At 38.0% G+C, this 22,129-nt stretch overlaps 2 protein-coding genes across 7 annotated transcripts in view; both read right to left on the minus strand.

Annotated features, from left to right (window-relative positions):
* Positions 1 to 486: 486 nt before the first annotated feature.
* On the minus strand, positions 487 to 20,831 carry uckl1a (uridine-cytidine kinase 1-like 1a). 2 transcript variants are annotated; one of them, XM_042491964.2, is made up of 15 exons: positions 20,728 to 20,831; positions 16,463 to 16,650; positions 16,145 to 16,251; positions 11,921 to 12,091; positions 11,583 to 11,654; positions 11,251 to 11,440; positions 11,087 to 11,148; positions 7,867 to 7,883; positions 7,571 to 7,669; positions 7,394 to 7,487; positions 5,105 to 5,167; positions 4,891 to 5,013; positions 4,555 to 4,662; positions 4,147 to 4,303; positions 487 to 3,536 (listed from the first exon to the last, which is right to left on the minus strand). In XM_042491964.2, exons 1-15 carry the CDS (start codon positions 20,814 to 20,816, stop codon positions 3,457 to 3,459), a joined length of 1,620 nt encoding a protein of 539 aa, XP_042347898.1. In that variant the 5' UTR covers positions 20,817 to 20,831; the 3' UTR covers positions 487 to 3,456. The 2 variants fall into 2 exon arrangements, with proteins under 2 accessions (XP_042347898.1, XP_087938007.1); XM_088081881.1 differs by lacking the exon at positions 20,728 to 20,831 and adding an exon at positions 18,338 to 18,690 and having other exon boundaries at positions 488 to 3,536.
* Positions 20,832 to 21,401: 570 nt separating this feature from the next.
* samd10a (sterile alpha motif domain containing 10a) overlaps positions 21,402 to 22,129 on the minus strand; it is an 80,165-nt gene continuing 79,437 nt past the window's right edge. For all 5 annotated transcript variants that reach the window (XM_088081886.1, XM_088081887.1, XM_088081888.1 and 2 more), the window contains one exon: positions 21,402 to 21,771. In XM_088081886.1, the coding sequence (XP_087938012.1) occupies positions 21,749 to 21,771 (23 nt within the window). In that variant the 3' untranslated portion in view covers positions 21,402 to 21,748. The remainder of the gene's footprint in view (positions 21,772 to 22,129) is intronic.

The following is a 22,129-nucleotide window of genomic DNA, read 5'->3' on the forward strand; positions in this document are numbered from 1 at the left end:
AGGAGGGGTGGTGGTTGAGGGGGGGGAGGAAAAGGAAAAAAAAAATAGGTCACCCCTTAAAACAAAAAGCTTGCAGTCAACATCGCAACCGTCTGCTGAATTTTCATTGGCGGGCTTGTCTCCATGGTAACAGGTTAACCTTGAGGCAGTAGTCACATGGGCGAGCGAGTCTTCTGCTGTCTTGGAGAATACAGCGTGCGTCGTATGACATCCGTGATCACAGTGTCACCCGCTCGGTGAGGAGCTATTGCACAGGGGAAGAGAGAGAGAGAGAGAAAAAAAAAAACCAGCCCAAAACAAACGTGTAGGAGCTGAGAGATGCTGTAGGTGTGAAGATGATACAACGTTCACAGCTTATGTGATGTGTTAATCTCACTGAGAGGAGTATGAATGACTGAATAAATACATGAATGAGGCTTGCCAGATTCATTGAAGGTGCAAGTGAAAAAGACGCCCGGATCAGAGATAACACGGAGCATAAGGTCACAATAAAGCGGCCGGGGGAATCATTGTTATTACCAGCAGATCACGAGGTGTGTTTTTTTGGCTGTCTGGGGTAAACTGCGTGAACAAAACGGATGGGGAGGAGGGAAAACGGCAGAGACTGGAGGGTTTTTATTGCTCATTTTGTAGCCCTGAAATCACATTAATATCATTATCTCACATGTTTGTCAGCGAGCTGAATTCTGCACCACATCAAGCACTAAAATCAAAAAAACAAACAGGATGTTTTCACATCAAATATCTTATTTTAACTTGTCTAAACGCAGCGATTCAGGTGAGTCTGTGTGCATTCTCCTGCACTGTGAAGACACACTGATGTCTCACAGGGACACACTATAAATCACACTGAGAGAAGCTAAATGTGAGCTCTACTGACCCCCTCAGGCTTTCAAGTGCATCACACTGGGGAGCCGAGCGGCCCGCATCTGAACCCTGAGAGTCAGAGGACCGTGGAAAATATTCAGCAGTGAGCGTGTGACCCTCCGTGACCTCGCTCTGATGAGCTGATCCGCACGCAGAGATGTTTCCAGTAGAAGCAGAAAGAGGCTGCGAGAACTGAATTAAGTCTCCAACATGTTTTCTTTTACCCTGAATTTAAGATTTATTATATACGTATGTACATATTTTATTGTGAACGTGTAAACCTACAAGATTTATATTTGTGGTACATGATTCATATAAAATTTCTACTCTACTCTAGATGTGTATTCATCTCACATAATATATATAAAACATGTTTTATTTGAGTATGAATGAATTCATATCAGAGCATATTCTTGAGCCAGTTGCACCAGCTGTTCATGAATTCGGTCTAAACTGGGTTATAATTAGCACCAGTTTGCATTAACATTACAATCAAGTCACACAATTTTGGGGTCAGATTTTACAAAAAAAAAAAAAAAAGCAATCCTGGCTGTTTGACACTTGATGCCTCTCTGAAAAAACTTCAAAGACTTCTCCTCAGACCGGATAAAATATATATAACATATATTTTTAAAATCATTTTTCAAGTTGTGAAGCTTTTAACTGATCCAAAAAAGACAGTGACACCTAAAAATGAAATTGCTCAATTTATACATGAAAAAATAAAAATTTATGTTGGTATATTGTTTTGTTTTTTTTGGTATTTTGTATTTTAGTTAAAAAGAAAAAGAAAAAAAAACATTTTTGTGTGTTTTACAAAAAGAGCAAAAATGTTATAACATGTTTTACTGGGTGGAGATTTAGGGAAACAGTAAATTAAAATGAGTTGCAATATACCAACTTATGTAGAGATGAGCTGATAAACAACCTGCTAAATGTCAGGTGAAACTGTAGCAGAGCTAAATGACAAAGCTGATGTTAGCCTGCTAATATGAGCAGTTCAGATGAACTGTACGACCGAAACGCACATTTAAAACAACTGTTTGAGTGAACACAGAAAATATTTGCTTCTTAAAATCAGCAGAGCCGTAAACTCTCATTACAGCGTGCGATGCTGCAGTGACTTCCTGTTTGAAGTGGTGATTGGACGATGATGTTACAGATGTTTGCTTGAAACCAATAAAGTGCCGCAGGGACGATGTTTTGTTTTTTTGTAGGCTCGGAGTTAGCGTCACCCTGGTTCCCTCGACAAAAAGCCTATGGGCTGTTTCCATTGTGGCAAACAAACGTTTATGGTAGTTTCACCTTTTTTTCAGCAAGATAATCTTCACAAATGAACACCACTTTTATGATTTTTTTAAGTGTAAATGAGGGGTCAACAGATTATCGCCTGACCGATTATTTGGGACGATATTTGGCATTATCTGTATCTGTGTTTCATTTTAATGATCGCTGGTAAAAGTATTTAATTAAAAAGCACAGTGTCAGTGTGTAACACCTCAGGGAGCTATTTTTAATTATTAATTTTTGTTTAAATTTTCACTTGACTTTATAAAAATGTTGCAGGGAAGTTGTTGTATATGATGTTGAAAGTTTCCGTTTTGATTAAACATTCGCTAAAGGCATTTAAACAAAGTGCTGTGTTGGAGTTTGTTATATTTCAAATTATAAATATTGAAAGAGAGAACCAAAATATTGGTTCTCGGTCTCATTAACTACTAATAATTGGTATTGGTAGCAGTCCTGAAAAAACAATATCAGTCGACAGCTAATGTAAATCGAATCTCTATGATTAACTTTTTAAGCAAGTAAAACAATAATGTCAGGCTACAAACAGTCACATGACTTCCATGTTGCCACAGCAACGAGGCAGTAAAACCGTGTTCGTCGCGGTTCGCCGTGATGACATTCTGTAGTCTCATTTATAGCCACTTGTTAGCAGCTGTCTTTTTTAGGACACATAACAGCTTCAAAGCTCACAGTCGGTTTTTTACTGATTTTATGTTTTTATGTCATAGAACAAAACGTGAAAGTCTCTTCAGCTTGTTTTGACCACAGACATTATTTCAGGCTTCTTACCAAATCCCACCAAAAAAAACACTCCACTGACTTCAAGTTGAGGGGACCAGTAGTGCTGAAATGCTGAGTCATTTCTGCATTTTAGGACTCATTCAGCTGCTCTCCTTTTATACATAAATTCCTATCTAGTTAAGTCTTAATGGTGCAACCCAATCAAGTAGTTTCTATCTAATGAGCAAGATTAATGAACAGCCGGTGCAATCTGGATAAAATCACTTAGTAAATAATAACACTGTTATTGCATCATTGTACCTCAAAAATAATGGCACTGTTTTAGTTCTGTGACCCCTCTTTAAAAAAACATGAACACTCAGTTTTAAATACAACAAAATCTCCCTCCTGCATACACCGTGATGACAGAGACTCTGCTGTATAAGAGTACAAAAGTTCCCGTAAAGTACACAAAAAGTGTTTTTTTGCTGGTTTATGCCTAAAGAGAAGGGTGCACAATAATGGAAGTTTTCAAGTAGTGTTTGTATTTTCTTTCACAGTGGCTCACAGACGTGTGTGTCAGTACGACGGCTGATCCTGGTCCTCGTCACTCCAGCTGTCGGACCCGTCTGTCCCAAAGTACCGGTCCCCAAAGTCCCCTGAAAACACACAACAGTGGACTCAGAGCTGCTGTGTATCAGCGGGTAAGAAAATAATGCTGCAAAGGTTGAATAACTCAGCGATGGTTTTCTAAAAGGACGAAACTGTGTTTGATTCACAAACAGAGAGACTAATTAACTGGTGTAACATAACACACTGAATATTCATCTTAATGTTTGCAGTTGTTTAATTATGTAATTGTCTGTCATTATTTATGTTCGCAGAGGACAGAGTGGCCGATCTGTTATGCATATTGTGTAGTTTAGTTGCTGCTCGCTTCTGATCTGAAGTGACACAAGCATAAAATTAGAATCTGCTGGGACATGAAATGAAATCTGTCAACTTGAAACACAAAGGTTTATTATCTTTTATCTTCCGCAAAGAGCGTGGACATTTTTAAATCCTGCATGAAAGTAAAACCGTGCGCACTGAGGACGGGGTTGTGTGCTAAAAACATCACATGAAAAAGAAGTTTTTGCGTGTCATCTGCGATTCGAATTTCAGTTCTTCGGGGACTGAGAGACTAAAATAAGTTCTGCTTTGGACAAAATGTTGAACACGTGACTTTAAAGTTACAAAAAGAGGGAGCGTGTGTGTGTGATATCTTACCGATACCCGGAATTACATGCAACAAATCGTCCAGACTCTTGTCCACAGCGGTGGTGATGATTTTGACCTTTGGGAAGGCGTAGGCCACAGAGTGCACCCCGAGCTCCGCCATCAACAGCGACACCAACACGATTTTTTCCTCCTGCACCTCGTGATCCTGCTCAGCCACACACATCACAGCAACAACTGTCAACGCCCGATCGTCATCAGGGAGAAACGTGGAGAGCAAGGGAAGGAAATATCTGACATTTCTCTTCACAGAAATAACGCTAATTTAATCTCACCGAGACAAAAATAAACTTCCAATCAATAACCGCACAGACGAGTGATAAAACACGTGACCGACCAAGAGGAGCGGGGGTCCTGCTGTTGTCTGACTGAAGAATAATGATGTTAATATCCACCCACCAACAGCACTCGTACTGCCATCATGGCAGCGGCGCCGGTGGAGACCGTGCTGTCCATTAGGATGACATGATCTTCGCTGATGTCTTTGGGCAGACGCAGGTAATGCAGCTGGCGAGGCCAGAGAGGAGGAGACAGGTTACCATGGTTACAGAAGCAGGAAGGGTAGTTACCACGGAGACACACATCATGTGGAAGAAAGAGAAAAAAAACAATCAAAACATTTGATGATGATTTGATGAGATTTCTGTGACACCGTTAAAGTTTGGAAAGACGAAGCACGTGTCAAAGATATTAATGTGAGGAGCGTTTGGTACCGAAACGACTCATTTTATTTACCTCTGGTTCTCCTGAGTCGAGGTTGGTCTGGATGAGGATCTTGCCGATGCGGACGTCCTTGCACACGGCCCTCAGGGCGGGCTCCATGGTCTCTCCTGCCCGCAGGACCGACACACCGGTGATCTGTGGAGACGAGGCAGCGGAGCAGGTTGTGATGACAGAAACCCCGTGGACACGCTCACAAGTTAACAAGAGCTTTTAACACATCACTCACCCCTTTGCCGTTGTACCTGCGGCCCTCGTACTCGTGACCCTGAGGAGTCTGAACTACACACGGCTGTTTGAAGATACAAAGAAATCTTTTTTCATTACACAAACACAACAACTCCCATTGATGCAGATACAATAAAAGAGTCAATATATCCATGTATCTGTTTTTGTAGGTTTATAAAGAACTTCGCCTTGTGAATCCATGAGGCATTTCTGTAGTATATGAACCGTTTTATTGCCTCAAAAAGGCCAGTTTGTTTGCTTTAGCACATTAACCTTAAATGGCTACAGCTGGTAACTTTTACATAAATATTTCTTGTCATATTTGCTGAAACTGTCACTACATCACACAGTAATATGGACTGATCACAAATGAACGAAATTCACTTCCATTCAATGTGAGCAGAGGAGCGAATAAAACATCAGCTTTCAGGGGCAAAGCAAATTCATAGCGTGGAGTTCAATTTTGGTGAACTTTGACCCTTTAAAGTCAAAGAAGTTTGTTTAAAGGAGATATTGATTGTTGCCAATGAAGTGTGTAACAAATGGTTTCTGAACTCCCCTTTTGAAGCCTCGAGTTCGGCATTTTAGTGGTCACCATATTGGTTTCCTGGAGCCCGTCTCAAGTGGCCATTAGAGGATCAGCGTTTTTGGGCACTGCTGCATTGGCTTTATTCTTAGTCCTGGATATCAACAATTGTTGCTTTGTTTAACTGGCTGATATTGTGAAATATTGCAGATGAAAAATACAAATTCCCCCCCGATGAGAGATGCTGTCTGGCTGGCAGTGAGTCGGGAGATAGACATGGAACGGAAGAAAATGGAAAATGTACCAATAACATCATTTAAATTCTTCTTTTAAGTTGTTTTTTAATGCGTCTTTTAACTCACCTTTTATTTGATTAATTTATTCAAAATTTTATTTTGTCTTTTTTATCTTTTTACTTTATTAATATTCCGCCTTAATCCTACTTATTAAATAATATTATTATCAGTGTTCTGCGTCTACTGCCTTTTTGTGACTGTATTTATCTATTATGTCTCCGCCTCAAATTCCCTACTTTATTCTGCCTTCACTCTTGTCTGCCCTTTGTCGGCATTATTGACTACATTGCTTTATTATTTCTGCGGTTCACAGCGTCGGCTTTGCCTTGTGTGTCAAAGCACTTTGTAAACTGTGTTTTTAAAGGTGCTATATAAATAAAGTTATTATTATTATTTTATTTCACAGAATTTATAAGCGAGCAAGCTGACAATTTATTGTCTGTGTTAGAGGCTTCTCGCCTTGACTGTTTTTGTTTAAGTGCGATGGATTCTTGCAAATGTCATCAGAAGCACGAGGAATATGATTTTCTTTCCCCACTATCTGTCTCTCTACCGCTGTGTGGACGTAGTGAGAGTTTGTGCAAAAATGTCAGTTATTTTTATAAAACTTACCTGTAATGCTTTTAAATAAAGTACACAAAAAACGAGCAGTTACTTAAGAGCTAATGAGGAACAAATGAGTAAATTACTACTTTTCAGTGGTCAGTGTGTGCCCAATTGTAACGTGTTACCACCTTAACAACTATTGCTACCAACTTAAATACCAGCAATTTCCAAAAATGTTTATGATACCTGGTGGTTTTGGAAATAAACAGGCAGAGACTTGAACTCTGCTTTAGAAACCACATCACAGCGAGCGTTCAGCCACCTTTAACTCCTGTCAGGTGCGTTGTTGAGAGCTGTAACCGTTTTGAAAACTCTTTGTTGTCGGTACGATCAAACTTTGACAACTAACGTGTGTGAGTTGAATGCACGAAAACAGCAAACACAGAAACGGAAAAAGATAACACGAGGATGTTGTGAGGTTGACTCTTGATGTGGTGAGCTGGAGTTTGAAGTTTTCAAAACAATCTCAGCTTCGTTGTCATGCGACAAACACTGTGACAAACCCGTAATTATAAAAACAGTCGGGGTGCGATTATTGCAATTATCTCAAACAAGTTTCATGTCTCTGCAAGTTGTTTTTTTTAAATTGTCTCGTCAGAAACTAAAGCTGATGCCTGTCTGGAAAGTGGTATGTACAAAGACCAACATAAGAGCAGTGATAGTAATAGAAATATTAAAAGTACAGGGGCCATAAAACCAAAACAGGAACCTCAAAGACAGGAGAATACAGAGACCTGAGTCGTGGGGAAATTCCCTGTGGATTCATCATCACCACTTTCACATAAAAGTTGTCATGCAATTCATTTTTAATATAAAAATACTGATTCTTGTCTCTTTAATATTCTCTCTACAGTGGACTCACCTGAGATGGCAGAAACGTCAGTGCATGTTCTATGAGAAGCCGCATTAATCTCTTTGAGTAGAAGATAAACTCGTCTCGACTGGTTTCTTTATTCCTGCATCACAGAGAGAGAAAAGCTTTTATTGTACACTCTGCTACGAGGACTCACGGTCGTATTAATTGAGCACCGGTCGATACCTGATGATGGTGTGCAGGCATTTGACCTGCGGCGTGCTCTCCAGCACGCTGAGCGTCTGAGGCAGCGGCTGAGTCTGCTGCGCGGAGGCCAGGAGCGCCCTGAGACCGAGGAAAGGTATTTCAGATCAGACGGTTTTACAGTGTTATTGTGCTGCACTCAGACAGCAGAGAGTTATCATTACGATCACTAAACGCAGAACGACAGACACGCAGAGAGCTCCGTCTGTGCACGGCACTGATACAAAATCTCCAAAAACAAAACGTCACAGGTAAAATCAAAATGCACATCAGCATACCTGACACTGAGCTCACGCTGCATGAAGAGAGGGTAAGAGAAAGACAAGAGACAGTGAGAAGCCCTGAGATAACTCACTGCTGCTCAAAATGTAAATCTTTACAAGCTAGTAACATATGTGTAGTCTCGTTTTTCTTTTTTAAAGGCTAAATTATTTCCTAAAACAGCTGGGCACTGAAGCTCACTCAAACTTATTGCAAACAAAAGTAAGTAAGTTCAGGACTACCCTCTGCTGCAGCTTCGGTTTATTACAGCAGGAGGGAGTAGAACTCAAGATAAATTTAATTTTTTGTGTTCATCTTGTGCCGATTTGTTAAGCTGAGCTGTTAATGAATCCCTTGTTTAATCTTTGATTCACAGTCTCTCTCAGATAGTTTTTCTGACACGACAATCGTCTGCAAAGTAAATTAACTGGTGACAAACACCTGATAACTCAGCCACACACACTGACTGAACATAGTGGACTGAGCTAAAACACGTGGAGACACTTTATCAAAGTTAACGAGAATCAGACTTCTGTTTTGCAATTAATATCTGTACTGTCTCTTGCATGCTTTGAAGTCAATTTAATAAACATAGTTACAAAAAAAGATTTATTTCCTAAAAAAAGAAAAAGAGTCTGCAGGGAATTTGAAAGGATTTAGATTAAGCATGAAACGGTTACTGGTTTTACGATAAACTGTGATAAAATTCCAGGCACTTAGTATTACCGTTTTAAATTTTAATTATCACTAAAACTGTGTTTGATCACAGCTCACAGAAAAATACCGTCAAACATCAACTGAAGTGAGCGACAGTCTGCCAGACACAGACGCAGCAGAGTGTCCACACAGCAGGCGATCCAGTGATGCTACTCGTCCCTCGTCCTTATCCGCAGTGACACAAAGACAGGCTAACTTTTATTTTAATGTTTATGCAGTGTTTCATGTTGGATTTCTTTCTAGCAGCGGTGATCAAGTGCATGACTTTTTTTTGTGCAGGGAAAAGGGCTTCAGGCAAACATTTGTACACAGCTGTAGATGTTTTTAATAATTCCTCTGTGGGGGCAGATGTCACATTTGACATCTAGTGTTTCAATCAATATTGTGACTCTAATGCTGCTTGTTGTTACAACTGATGGCTGTTAACAAGTAGAACACAGGCAAAAGTTATTTATATAAAAATTGTACCCAAATAGTTTGGGGTGTTTAGAGTGATGACATCAAAACCAAAAATTGTTACAACTGTCCCTGTTCTCCCCTAATCCACCCTGTGGAGCGCTTTAAGGTGAAACACTGCAATGCAAACAAAAAGTATATTTATTTGTGTTTTTAATATAAAACTTGGTAAAATTAATTAAATGTGGGTATAAGTGTTTTTTGGACATTTTTTTAGCACATTTTAACAATACAATAATAATACTAATAAGAGCAATATTTGTGTTTATAGCGTGTTAAAGCTATTTGTCAGTAATGTTGTTTTCTTAACATCAGTAATGTTTTGATTATTCTGGATGTTTACATTAGTTTTGATACTGTTCTCTTTTGTTAATTATTTGTTTAGTATGTTTAGTTTAGTATTATTGTTTTGTTTAGCATATTTGCTGTCCACATAATTAGTATTTTCAGTGGCCCTTTGATTGTTTGATTTTAGTTTGATTTTTTTGTCTACAAACAGCCACTACACTGTGTTTTATAATATTTCATCAGCTTCAGCAATGGAGATTTATGGTACAAAGAAATCAGCTGGTTTTGGTCTTTTTATGGGATTTGTTGACAATAAGCAGAATATAAAATAACCACCAGACTTTTCCTTTAAATCTTTTTTCCAAAGTGAAAATCAGAAAATTAATTAATTGATTAATTATTTTATTAATTATAATTAATTGTAATTAAGAAGTTCTGATTTAATTTCAGCACCAAGCAGGTTATTGTACAAACATGTTGTCTGCAGTTATCAGACACTTGAATTTCATGTTTTTTAACCATTTTTAAGACCCACTTATATATTATCTTTTTCCACATACAGCTAAGTCATAAATATGTGTTCCCGTGCAGAGGCAGGTTTTATGTAGGAAAATGGTTATTAGAGTGAGTTTGGTTAATCTGCATTTTGCCAACAGGTAAGTGCAAGTATAAGGTGCAGTATTACCTCGGACAAGTATTAGGATCAGAGGTAGTTTAAAGATTTATAACATAAGAAATGTGATTTTTTACGCAAACTAATTTAGACATTTTTAAATTTAGATTAAATGTTTATAATAATAACTTTATAACGTGTTTTATATAGCACCTTCAAAAATAGAGTTTACAAGGTGTTTTGACAAACAAGGCAAAGCAGAAGTGAGAGTTTCTTTCAGAGGTAACATAACAATAAGAGCCAAAAAATAATACCAAACTGACAAAAGAGAGACACAATTACAAAACAAAAATAACAACCCATAACAATAACAGTAAATGAAGAATATTAGCAGTAAACACAGAAATAAAGGCACTAATGATAGAATTAATCATGATCGGTGCACAATAAAAGAATTGATTAAAAGATTAAATAAAATACAAACTAAATTAGATTAATTAAAATAGACAAATTAAAATAGACAAATTTAAATAGACAATTAACCCTTTAACAGTCACACTAAGAGATGCATTTGCAAAAAAATGTACATTATAGACCATAGAATATGTTAAGAAAATGCATCAATTTATGAGATTTTTTTTCCATGTATAATACATTGTAAAAAATGCAAAAGTCAATGTAATGTCATATAGATCTAAAAATAAAAGTAACTTCATACATACAATAAACTTACAAAATTAAATAGATACAAATAAAAATGATTCTAGTGAGAAAGATCTGTATAAAATATGTGGTAAAAAACAAATTGTCATTGATATAGATACAAATAAAAATGAATATCGCAAAAAATCTGTGTTAAATGCACAGTAAAAAAAAAACAATTGTCATTGTTATCATCTATAAACATCTGTATAAAATGAAATTGGATTTTGCCATTTGATCAGAAAAAATGTCAACCGTGTGGTTACAATGCCTGTTAAAGGGTTAAGACCTCACAATTTCAAATATAGGACTATTTACTGACTTTTCAGGCCTAATATTTGGAAAAAGACAGCAGAGAGCCAGTGCACGAGCACTCGGGAGTGTCTCTTTCTGTCTGCGCGTTACCGCGTTCAGACACACGGTGGCGCCACCCTCCTGAACAATCTGTTGTGGTTACTCACCTCCTCCAGCTGGCTGTGAACGTGCTGCACTATCAGATCAATGGCCACCATATTCCCACCACCTTTGAGTGAAAAACACGTTGTCATGTTCTCTGTGGTCAATAACGTGTTAAAATGTCGTGGTTGAGCTTTTCTCCAGCAGTGAGGAAGTCTGAGTGTCTCACCTCTCGGCACAACGATATCAGCCAGCCTCATGGTCGGCTCGATGTACTGCTCAAAGGCCGGCTTCACAAACTTGTTGTATTGCTTGATGACGCCTTCAATGTCTCGTCCGCGCTCTGTGATGTCCCTGCGCAGCCGGCGGACCAGCCGAATGTCTGAGTCTGTGTCCACAAAGATTTTCATATCCAGGAGCTGCAGGTGGAGAGAGCAAACACGCCTCAAATGGTTCAATAATGTTCACTTCAGCAAAAGCAGCTGCTCAAACAACAAAAAGCTGCTGCTGATTGTTTTACTTCACTCAAAAATTCTTCAAAAAGGAAACATATTGCCTCACCTGAAGAAGCTCTTTGTCCGCAAACGACATAATGCCTTCAAATATGATTACACTGGCGCCGTACACATTTTTCTGCACAAAGAGGAGAGAAAACCAACAGTCTTCAAAGCAGTCAATTCAGCTTTTTTAAGATTAAAGCTGCAGGGTGTCACTTTGGGGAAACATCTTTTTAAAATAATATTTTATTGAACTCCATAAATATATTTTCAGCTTTGAAAAATCTATCTGAAGAAAACTGATGCTTCATTGTTTCTTTCTTCTTTCCAGAATTACAGGATACATATTTAATCTTTAAACAGTTAAAAGTCACCGAGGATATCGTCAGTGTGACACCTCACCCAGTCTTTCTGCCGTCTGTGTGTGGTGAAATCGTACACCGGGATCTTCACGCTCTTGCCCTGCTTCAGCTTTCGCAGGGTGGCGACCAGCAGCTCGAAGTCAAACGCCCCCGGGTGATCAAAGTTGTAGTCGTTATTTGCCGCCAAAGTCTGCTCCTCTGGGGATAAAACCTGTAACACAGCGGGTGAACATTCACAGGGTGTTTGCTGATGAAGCGTGTTTGGAGATTTTGAAGGAATAGTTTAAACATTCAGTTTGATGAGAATATTGATATATATTCTCATTTTTTTAAAGCTGGGAGTTAAGCTTCACATAATGACTGAAAGCGGGGGAGACGCTAGTGTCACTCTGTCCAGAGATTTAAAAAAATCTGCCTGCCAGCACCTGAAAAGCTCACTAATTAAAGGGAAAGTTTTTTCATATAGTTGATGACATTTAGGTTTGGAAATATTACTTTCTTTCGTCGCCTTTGGAAAAGTGTGTTCATTAGGCTGTGGAGCAACTATGAGGTGAAATATGTAAAGACCTTTATGGACAGATTTATAATAAATGACCATCTATTTCTCTCTCAAGTCCCATCCTGAAATATCTCACAGAACTTTTACACAGAAACTTTATCTCCTCCAAATTGTATGACGTTCTTACTTCTTCGTCCGTCTCCATTTATGTTCTGTATTATGATCTGCTGAATAGAAAAAAATGGATACTTTGCTGATTTTTGACTTTGCATCATAACAATGCATGTAGTTTGTGTAAATGACCTGTGGTAAACTTTCCTTCATCTTACGCCCAAATCTTCCTGCTCGTCTCTCAGCTCAGATCTGGGCTGTTGCACGAACTACAGATTGTATTTTTGCATTTTTGCCACCAGAGACACAAAAAGAATAGAAGCAAATCCAGAGAGACACAAAACTCTCAAACTCAGACCAAACTCCAGTCAAACGGTAAAACTAGTCAGTGCTGATCAAATATAAACCAAGATTCAGTTCCTGTGTTGCCTGTTTCTCGCCTTAAAATGTCCTCAGTGCACGTTTTTGCTGTCAAACGTGACTTTGTGAGCATCATACTGTTTCCTGTATTTTTAAAGCAGAGGCTGAAAGTACTGATATCAAACAGTAAATCTAAGTGATCAAATACAAACCAAGATTCTGTTACTGCGTTTCACCGGCTCACTGTTTTAAACTGTATTTGAGATTGTTTATTACCAGCTGGCTGCTGTTCTGTTTCCTGTGTCCAAACCGAGAAGCTTGCATCACGTCACCCACCAGAGGGAGTGTTTATGGGTCTGGTGCATCTGGTGCAGCGCAGTAAATTCTGGTAGTTGGAGGGTTTTTTACCTCTTGAGCAAAAGTGAACGCCACAGCCTGTTTTCTCTGTTTTCTCTGGTCATGTAGCACTAAATTCCAAAGTACTGGCATCTTCCTACTGCATAGACAGCACAGTTTTGTGAAAGTCCATCCTTTTAGCAGTGAAATACCTTTTAATGTATATATATATATATATATATATAACAAAATGCAAATACAAAGCTGTACTTTAACATGCTGTAACTACTTCATCCACCAGTCATCTGGACTAGTATCAATTTGTTATCAAACTCTACAAGTAAGCAGAAAAAGCCCATAAAGAAAAATATCAGAGTGTTTCTTTAAGGACAAAAGCAGGAATATCTTTCCACCGAACATCTATGTCCATAATGTTCTTTGCTTTTCCTCCTTTTTCTCACAACCTTTGAATGAATCTGTTTAAAGCTATTTATCACAATGTGCAGTCATTTTCCATGTGCATTTGGGGTAAATATTTTTTTAACTGTTGACTTTTGCATCTTGTTTTCACTTCTTAAATTGTTCTTTTTCTTTATTTATCTCATACATACCTTGCTTTGACATCCCAATAATGCAAATTTCCCCATTGTGGGGCTTATAAAAAATAATTATTATTACCTTGAAGTGTTTATATGTGCTTGAATTTTTATTTCACATGCCATCAAGGATCAGGACGAGTCAGCTGATGATCATTTTTTGCAACATTTGATGATGCTCCTAAATTATAGATTATTGGGCAGTATTCCAATGTCTGATGTACCCTCAGTCTGTGTTACGATATCATTGTACATCGTTTTATGTGAGCTCACGAGTGGGAGGTATTTAGCATTTTGGCTTTAAATATTTTTGTGATATGTTTTATTGTATATATTAAGTTTTATGTTCAAGCTGGTGTTCTGTGTTTTACTGAGCTGTGAGAGGAGGAGAAAAAAAATCCCCTTGTGGACAATAAAATTTAAGTTGAAGTTCAACTGAGGCTTTTATGTCATCGAGACAGATGCAGCACAAAGAATAGTGCGGCAAGATTTCCCCTTCTCAGCTGTGCGCTAAGGGAAAAATCAGTATATCAGAAGAAACACTAAAAATGTATAATTACGTGGTTTTTTTTACACTAAGTGAAAGTTTTGTCTTTTGTAACACACAGCGATAATTACAGAGTATAGAGGTAATGACAGTGCCTTCAGTTTAATTTATATTTTGGTACTCCTATGTACATTTTTTCCCTCTTTATACTGATCTGCAGGCGCATAGAGAGTTTTTCATTGTATGAACAAAATTTGTACATTGTTATTCAAAGGCTGTAATCTACGACAGGTTATTAAATCAAAATGTGACAGCAGAGTGTTATAAAGAGCGCTTTGAGGTTGTGACTGAAGGTGAATTTCAATTCATATAAAACTAGAAGGACGCTCAGAGAGCGCAGACGTCCATCAAGGTCGACAGTGTCCTTTGTTATATTACAGCTTCACTGGTTCAGAGATCATCGTCCGTCCTTGAGAGCTCAATAACGACTATTTTCGGTGTAGAGTTTGAGCAGCTACACGTGTGAGCAACCACAGAGGATCACTGGTACCTGTGATTGTGGATTGTGATACGGAGTCACCGAATTTCTACAATCGACTATGTTTAGTCACTACTGAGCTTTACCACCATCTACTGGGTGATAAGATGTATGGTGTTTATTCCTCCACGGCCAAATGCTCTATCTCACAATGCTAAAGGGTAACTTTGGTGTTTTTCAACTGTTTTTTCATGCTTTTGTATCTCAGTGAGTCATGGGAACAACACTTTTTGAAAATGATCGATATGAAGCGAGAGCGCTGCAGCCGGCAGTTGCAAAACAGGCTGCAGTGTAACCACTCTGGGTGTTTGTGTATCGTCAATTTACATCCACTAAAAGTGTTTGTTTTTGCCACTGACAGACTCAGGCTATTATAAGTATTCAACAACTTATAGACAGAGTTCCTACAGAAACAGAGCCTTTTTGTTAAGGAATTTTTTTTATTTAATCAGAAACCGCCCTGACATCATAACCTCCAAACCCACCAGACTTCATTTAAATAAACTGTTATTTTAGTGTGTATTGAGCCAACATATTCTCTCATATATACGGGTGATTAAGGGGTTTATTTCACCCAAACCAGAGCTGGTGATTGCTGGAACAGTAAAAAGAAGAACCACAATGATGTTTGTGAGTTTTATTTTGTTTCTGTAAACTTTGAATGAAGTGTGTTTTATGATGATTAAATCACTATTAATTTAAATGGAGTCTGGTGGATTTGCCAATTGTGATTTCGGGGCTGTTTCTGGTTAAATAAAAAATATGTTACTCTTCAACAAAAAGGTTTATCTCTGTGGAAATCCTTTGCATAGGCTGCCAGACACCTAGAATAACACTGTGAGCCTGTCAGTGGCTAAAATGAGCGCTTTTAAGGGACGGTGTGCACCTGCTCATTAACATTACACTGCAGCCTGTGTCGCAAGGCTCTTACTCAACACTGAACAAAAATTGTTGTCTCCAGTTGTCATTAAGATCCAAAAATGTGAAAACAGGGTCAATGTTGAAAAGTACCAAAGTTATTGTTTAATGAAAGTGAAAAATAATTAGAGTTTCTGCCCAGTGTTTCAGATTTTCTCTAAAATTTAATGAGGTTCTTCATTGGCCCATGCGTCACCTTTCCACCAAGTCTGATAAAAAAATCTGTCCATTAGTTGTCTTTTTTGTAATCCTGCTGACAAATAAACAAACCAAACTGAAAAAATAACCTCCTTGTCCGAGTTAATAACAAAACATTTCTTCCCAAAGATGATCATTTCTTCCAACAGTGAACCAACAGATAATTGGTGACAGCCGAATAAAATAAAACAGAAACAGACTGAAATGTGAGAGTCTCTCACCTTGTAGAAAGAATCCATAGACAACAGCACAACCCACGGCACATCCAGAGCCTCGATGATCTTATTGGCCACGGTGGTCTTCCCTGAGGCGCTGCCCCCACACAACCCTGCAGAGCGACACAGCATTTCAATGAGCCATTATGTGTGTTTTTCAGAGTGTGTCTAATGTTGTCTGGCGGTATGCATGTATGATAGCAGTAAAGTGTTTATGGGTATGAGAGGACAGAAAAGGACAGGTTCTGCAGCTCAAAACCACAATTTTGGCACGAAGGTGGTGAAGGAGGAAAGGAGTGAAAACATCATCGGCGAGCGTCGTACCGATGACAAAGGCCTCTTTTGACTGCGCTCCGTGCTCGTCATACCAGGGAGGGCGGCCGGCGGTGTAGATGGTGCGTGTGCCCGTGCGGAGCAGAGGAGGCTCAGTTTTACTCAGTGAGGTAGTGCTTTTCCTGCGAGGGGCCCCGGTGGGGGGCAGGAGCCGGTCCAACGAGTCCTCCCCGCTCCCACTGCAAAATAACACACAGCAGGGCAGGTTACAGCCTGAACACACACAGTGTACACACAGTCAGAGAGGATCAGAGAGCTGCTGTACTTCACTCCCACAACAGTGTAATTATAAGACGTAAAAGTCACGTATTACAAGTCTTGTACTTGTATGTTGCAAGATGTCTTTCGTCGTATATCTTTTATGATAGTCTGATAAAACACTAACATGTTTTGTCCATGAGATTCAACTGTTATACCATAGAAGAGTAATGCAAGCGCAAAGGTTTCAACACTTTGAAAGGGCATATATGAAATGGAGGATTTGGGGGTACGCTGCCAGAAAAGTTTGAGCATCATCCACTTTATCTTCTGAATTCTGGTGAATTTTTATGAAATAAATGTCTTAAATTTTGTCAAAACAAAAGTTATTCTAAATAAAAAAGGACTTTTGTTTTTACTGCGAGTCATTCCAACCCAATCCACAGAATAAATGTTGGCACTGTACTTTTTTATCTGTACGCTATTATAATGCAACTATGTTGAAATTTTACATTTCACAAACACTGTGGTTAATACATGGATATATTTGGGCACAAAACCTACTTGGTTAAGGTTAGGAAAAGATGTTTTGGCTTAAAATACTTGTTTTTGGTGGCACAATCAGGACTGGAAACTGGAATTCCTTCCCATCTTCATGCAGTACCTTTGTATTTTTACAGTGTGGTATTGGTACTTTGAATCTGATTACCCAGCTAGCAAATTTTGGTTGTAAAAACATTCTGAGAATGGTACAATGTAATGTTTTAGTTATGTTTTCAGCAGCAAGTTTTATTGTTCTTGTAACATTCTCAATAAACATCGCAGAAATGTTGATTTTTAACATATCACGATACAGGAACGTTTCATAAAACGTGTAATCTCAGGCCTCATTAACATCCTGAAAACATTTTCTGAATGCTTTGAAAATGTTTATCCTTTGTTCTCATGTAACATTGTGGGAACGTTTTATAAAAATAATTCTATGATCAGCACCACCAAAATATCCTCAGAATGTTGCAGTTATAACGTTACATCTTAGTTAGCATTCAACGTTATAGTAGCAATATTAGGATTGACAGACATCCTTAAAAGGTTCTTTGAACATTAGATTAAAATGTTTTCTTTACATTATTATTACAACTTGTAGGTATGAGCCAGTGTTGTGGGACTTCCTCCACCATTGCCTGGTTTGTGTTCATCACCTCTTTGACACTCTGACAAACCGCAGTTTAAATTACCGTAATTAGGATTAGACTCTCACACAACAATTTACTATAGAAAAAAAAACCTCTCAGATTGTGATGCAACTCAAGCAGTTGCGTCACAATCTGATGCCACATTTAGGCGCTCCTGCATTCCCACAGGCAGTAATTAGATAACAAATTAATTAGTGACTGTTCGCTTCTGACTGTACGTGATGCACGACTGCATACTGTATATGCACCACAGGCAACCCTGCTGTGACTGAGCACAAACAAAACACACGAAAATCCCTGCAAACTAACCTACATCCTGCACTTCCTCCGACCTCTCAACAACCCCGTTACAGAGATTATATTTATAGCTCACACACACACATCCACAGAGAGTGTGTGAGCAGTGTGAGGGGGAAACCTTGCATCCTTTCAGTGCTGAGAAAAAACAACAACACAAACAGTCAGATCTTACCTGCGGTCAGACCTCAGGGACCAGCAGCCAGAGATTCTGGCTCCTGTGCAGTCCAGCAGAGTCATGTCCGCCTCGGACGACAACTTCCTACCCTCCAGCTTGCCTGTTACCCTGGTAACACTGACTGAAAGTTGTAAACGTTTTTAAATTATTAGTTTCTAGTCTGTTCTTACTGCTTCTTAATCACATATCTGTGTCTTTGGAGGCGAAACGATCACATGAAAAATCAGACCTCTTATGTCTCAGTGCTGCTGATGTCCATGTGTCCTCCTTTCTCTCTCTGTGGGTGTGAGAGACACTAAGAGGATCACTGTGACACTGACAGCAAAGAACTGCTTGGCTGGTATTAATAGAGGAACCTGTAAGCAAGAGCAGGACGAGACGAGCTTCTCCTGCTGATCCTTTCACTTAGATAACTCGTCAGACCCACAGAAACACTAAACAAACCACCACACTGAAATGTGCTGACAAGCCAGATGTCTTAATGCAACGTGACATAACTGAGAAAACAGTGAAATAAGTCCATCACAAGAGGACGTCCTCAGATGTCTCACTTTGTCTGACCAACAGTCCAAAACTCAGGACACTTAGTGTTAACAGCTGGATTGACATCAATCTTCTTGTGCTGCATTGAGACGCCTTTAACTGGCATTTAAACCCCTGAAACCTGAAAAAATTGGTTATATTTCTTTCAAAAACACAGAAAAAAATACAATGAGCAACCTGTCAAGAAATGTCTTGCAAACTGCAAAAAGTAATTCGTAAAAGGTGACAAGGAAATTATCTCAGAATTAGAATGAAAAGTTATTAAGGTCATTTTCTTGTATTGTTTTTAATTTGTTTTTTTGTTTTTTTACTTTACTTTTTGTGCGTATTTTCAGGTTATTGTCTTGCAACTTTTTACTAATTTCTTGATAACTATTGGGCCATTTTTGGTTAAGTTGTTTGATCCCCTCTTTCCATGTTTTTTTGTCATTATTTATCTGTGGATAGACTTATCTGTTAATCAACTTATTGTTTCAGGCCAATAAGCAGCAGTCTCCAAGCAGCATTTAAGACATTTTCCTAGCTTGTTTTAATCAGCTGTTACTTATTTTTTTCTTCTAGTTTAACAAATAAGGTATTTTATTTATATTGTAAATAGCCCAAATATTAAATAAATATTATTTAACAGCCCAGAATGGATGAGTCCCTCTTCCAGGACATGCAAAAGATGTCACATGAAAAAATGAACCAGGAAAAAAAATAGTAAAATTACAGTATGAAGAAACAGAGCGAGATTACATATACTGATTACTTTGCAAATTCAACGTTTGCAAAATATGATACATTACTATAGATTGAACTATCCAAAAGTATATAAGTGTCTACAATGATCCAGTGATATCAAAGTGACAGGAGCCCTTTTTACTTATCAATCAAGTATATACTTATCAATATTTTTTGTACGTTCTGTAACAAACTTTACTTTAACTTGAGTGAAAATTTGAATTTAGGGCTTTTTATTTAGGCCTATAATGAAAATTTATGGTGTAGTATTGTCACAATTGTCTCAATAAAAAAAAAAGTTGTCAGAAACTTGCTGTATTTGATGTTGAATATTTGACTATAGGCATTTAAATTACATTTTGTGCTGGATTTTGTTTTATATCAAATTCTAAATATCGACAGAAAGATTTTCATTTCTATTGTAAACGCATATCAGTACCAAATATCGGTTATAGGTCTCATTAACTACTAATAATAAGTGTCGATATTGGCCCTGAAAAACCAATATCGGTCCACACCAAAATATTTGCAAAAAATTTAAATGGGGATAAAAAAAATCAATTTGTGTATAACAGTTTAGGGGATTTACATTCTTTTAGATACAAAACATTTTAGAATTAGCCTACTTTATCTTACATTATGTTATATTTATCTATTTTTATCTGCTTAATTATGTTGGTCAACATGTGTGTAAAGCTATCTTCTATAAATACACTTTAAGGGTTATTTTAAATATTTTTTAGGGATGTTCTAGTGGTTTCTCATTAGTGATCCTGTGACGCACTACTGATGTCAACATGCAGCTCACCTACTTCAGAGGAGCTTCACGCTCTCAGCGCATTTCATGAAGCCACAGCCCAAATTATGTCACTATATTTAACAATTCGTTATAATAAACTAACGGAGAGCGTTTTAAAATTAAAACATTAATATTAGAGAGGAAAAACTGATGTTTCTGCTGTGTGGAGGCGGAGGAGGAGGAAGAGGGGGAGTCAGTGTGGTTACATGAGCGGATCAACACGCTGCTGCTGCTGCAGACTGAATGAAAATGAAAACTCTTGTGAATAATTTCGGTAAAAATATTTCAAACACGGGTAGAAAATACTGAAAGCGTCGTGTACCTGTCCGAGCGGGACGACATTGTTCTCCCGCACTCCGTCTCCATGGGGATCCTGCGACCTCGGAGCCGGCGTCGGATGGTTAAAGCCATGGCAGGATTCTTCTTATCCGTGCTGTGGGATTATGGGTAGTGTAGTTCATCTTCACGTGCTCCCACACAGCTGCTCTCTGACAAGAAGAAAAATCTTGACCTCTGAGTGGGCATTTTTCAAGAAAGAAAAATAATGAAATAAAGACATGAAATATATGAATAAATAAATAAAGAAAGAAACATAATGAATGAAAGACACAAACAAAGACAGAAAAAAATCAAATAAAAACAAAACAAAAGATAAAGAAAGAATAAAACCAAAGAAACAAACAAAGACAGAAAGAAACAAGTACAGAAAAAAAGAAAGAAAGACAGAAAGAAACTGACAGAACGAAAGACAGAAAAACAGAAAGAAAGAAACATAATGAAAGAAACACGGTAAGAAAAAGTCAAATAAAAAAAATGAAAGACAATGAGAAAGAAAGAAAAAACAAAGACAGAAAGAAACAAACAAAGGCAGAAAGAAAAAGAAAGAAAAACAAAGACAAAGAAACAGAAAGAAACAAAGAAAAAACAAAGACAGAAAGAAACAAACAAAAACAGAAAGAAAAAGAAAGACAGAAAGAAAGAAAGAAAGCACTAATATTTTGATATTTTTATTTATTTGTTTTCTTTCTTACATTAAAAAAGATTCATAGAGAGAGAAAGAGGTAGAGAAAGTAAAAGAGAAACAGATGATGATAATTAATCACAGAACAGAGCCATGAATTGACGGATTGTCTCGATGCTTTTTCGTCACAGTTCACAGTCCGTTTGTAGAGATTATGTTTGTTCATCGTGCAGAATGAAAAGCTGCCAACTTCCTCTCAACGACATAACTCTGGATATCGCTGCTAGCTGGATGGATTTATCCCACAGATCTGATTCACATTTGAGTTTATTTGGGTAAATATCCCATAATTCCACAGGATCCACTTCTTCCAGCAAGCTGGCTACGATATTCTTCCAAAGGAACCTGCGAAAGACAGAAAGATTAATACTTTTTAGATTTTTCACATTTTAAGTTCTACAGTTTGGAAAAAGAAGCGTATTTGCTTTCAGACAGAGTTAGGCATATTTATGCAAAATGTGGTGGGCCCCAATAAGTCAATTGATGGTGAGCAGAAGCCTGGCGTTCACACCAGAAGCATATTTTTCTGCGCAAATCAGCAAACAATTCTGCTCCTCGACTCTTCTCCTCTAATAACTCATGGATCTCTGCCTGTCCGTGAATACTTGTGCGTGTGTGCTTGTTTCTCTCCCTCTCTGTTGACAAACACGTAGAATAAGTAAGCACGAGATGCATATTCTGTCATTTATAAGACTGAGATCAT

Source organism: Plectropomus leopardus, chromosome 9, assembly GCF_026936395.1.
Source record: "Plectropomus leopardus strain MGB_pleo_1.0 chromosome 9, ASM2693639v1, whole genome shotgun sequence".
In the NCBI taxonomy this organism is placed as follows: domain Eukaryota; kingdom Metazoa; phylum Chordata; class Actinopteri; order Perciformes; family Serranidae; genus Plectropomus; species Plectropomus leopardus.

What these genes read in the sequence shown, in the direction of transcription:
- uckl1a (XM_042491964.2), bottom strand. Translation starts at nt 20,816, where the DNA reads ATGGCTTTAACCATCCGACGCCGGCTCCGAGGTCGCAGGATCCCCATG. An exon ending in ATGTCGTCCCGCTCGGACAG is followed by an intron (nt 16,651 to 20,727) that starts GTACACGACGCT and finishes GTTATTTTGCAG; the next exon opens with TGGGAGCGGGGAGGACTCGT. An exon ending in ACAGACGGCAGAAAGACTGG is followed by an intron (nt 11,655 to 11,920) that starts GTGAGGTGTCAC and finishes CTCTTTGTGCAG; the next exon opens with AAAAATGTGTACGGCGCCAG.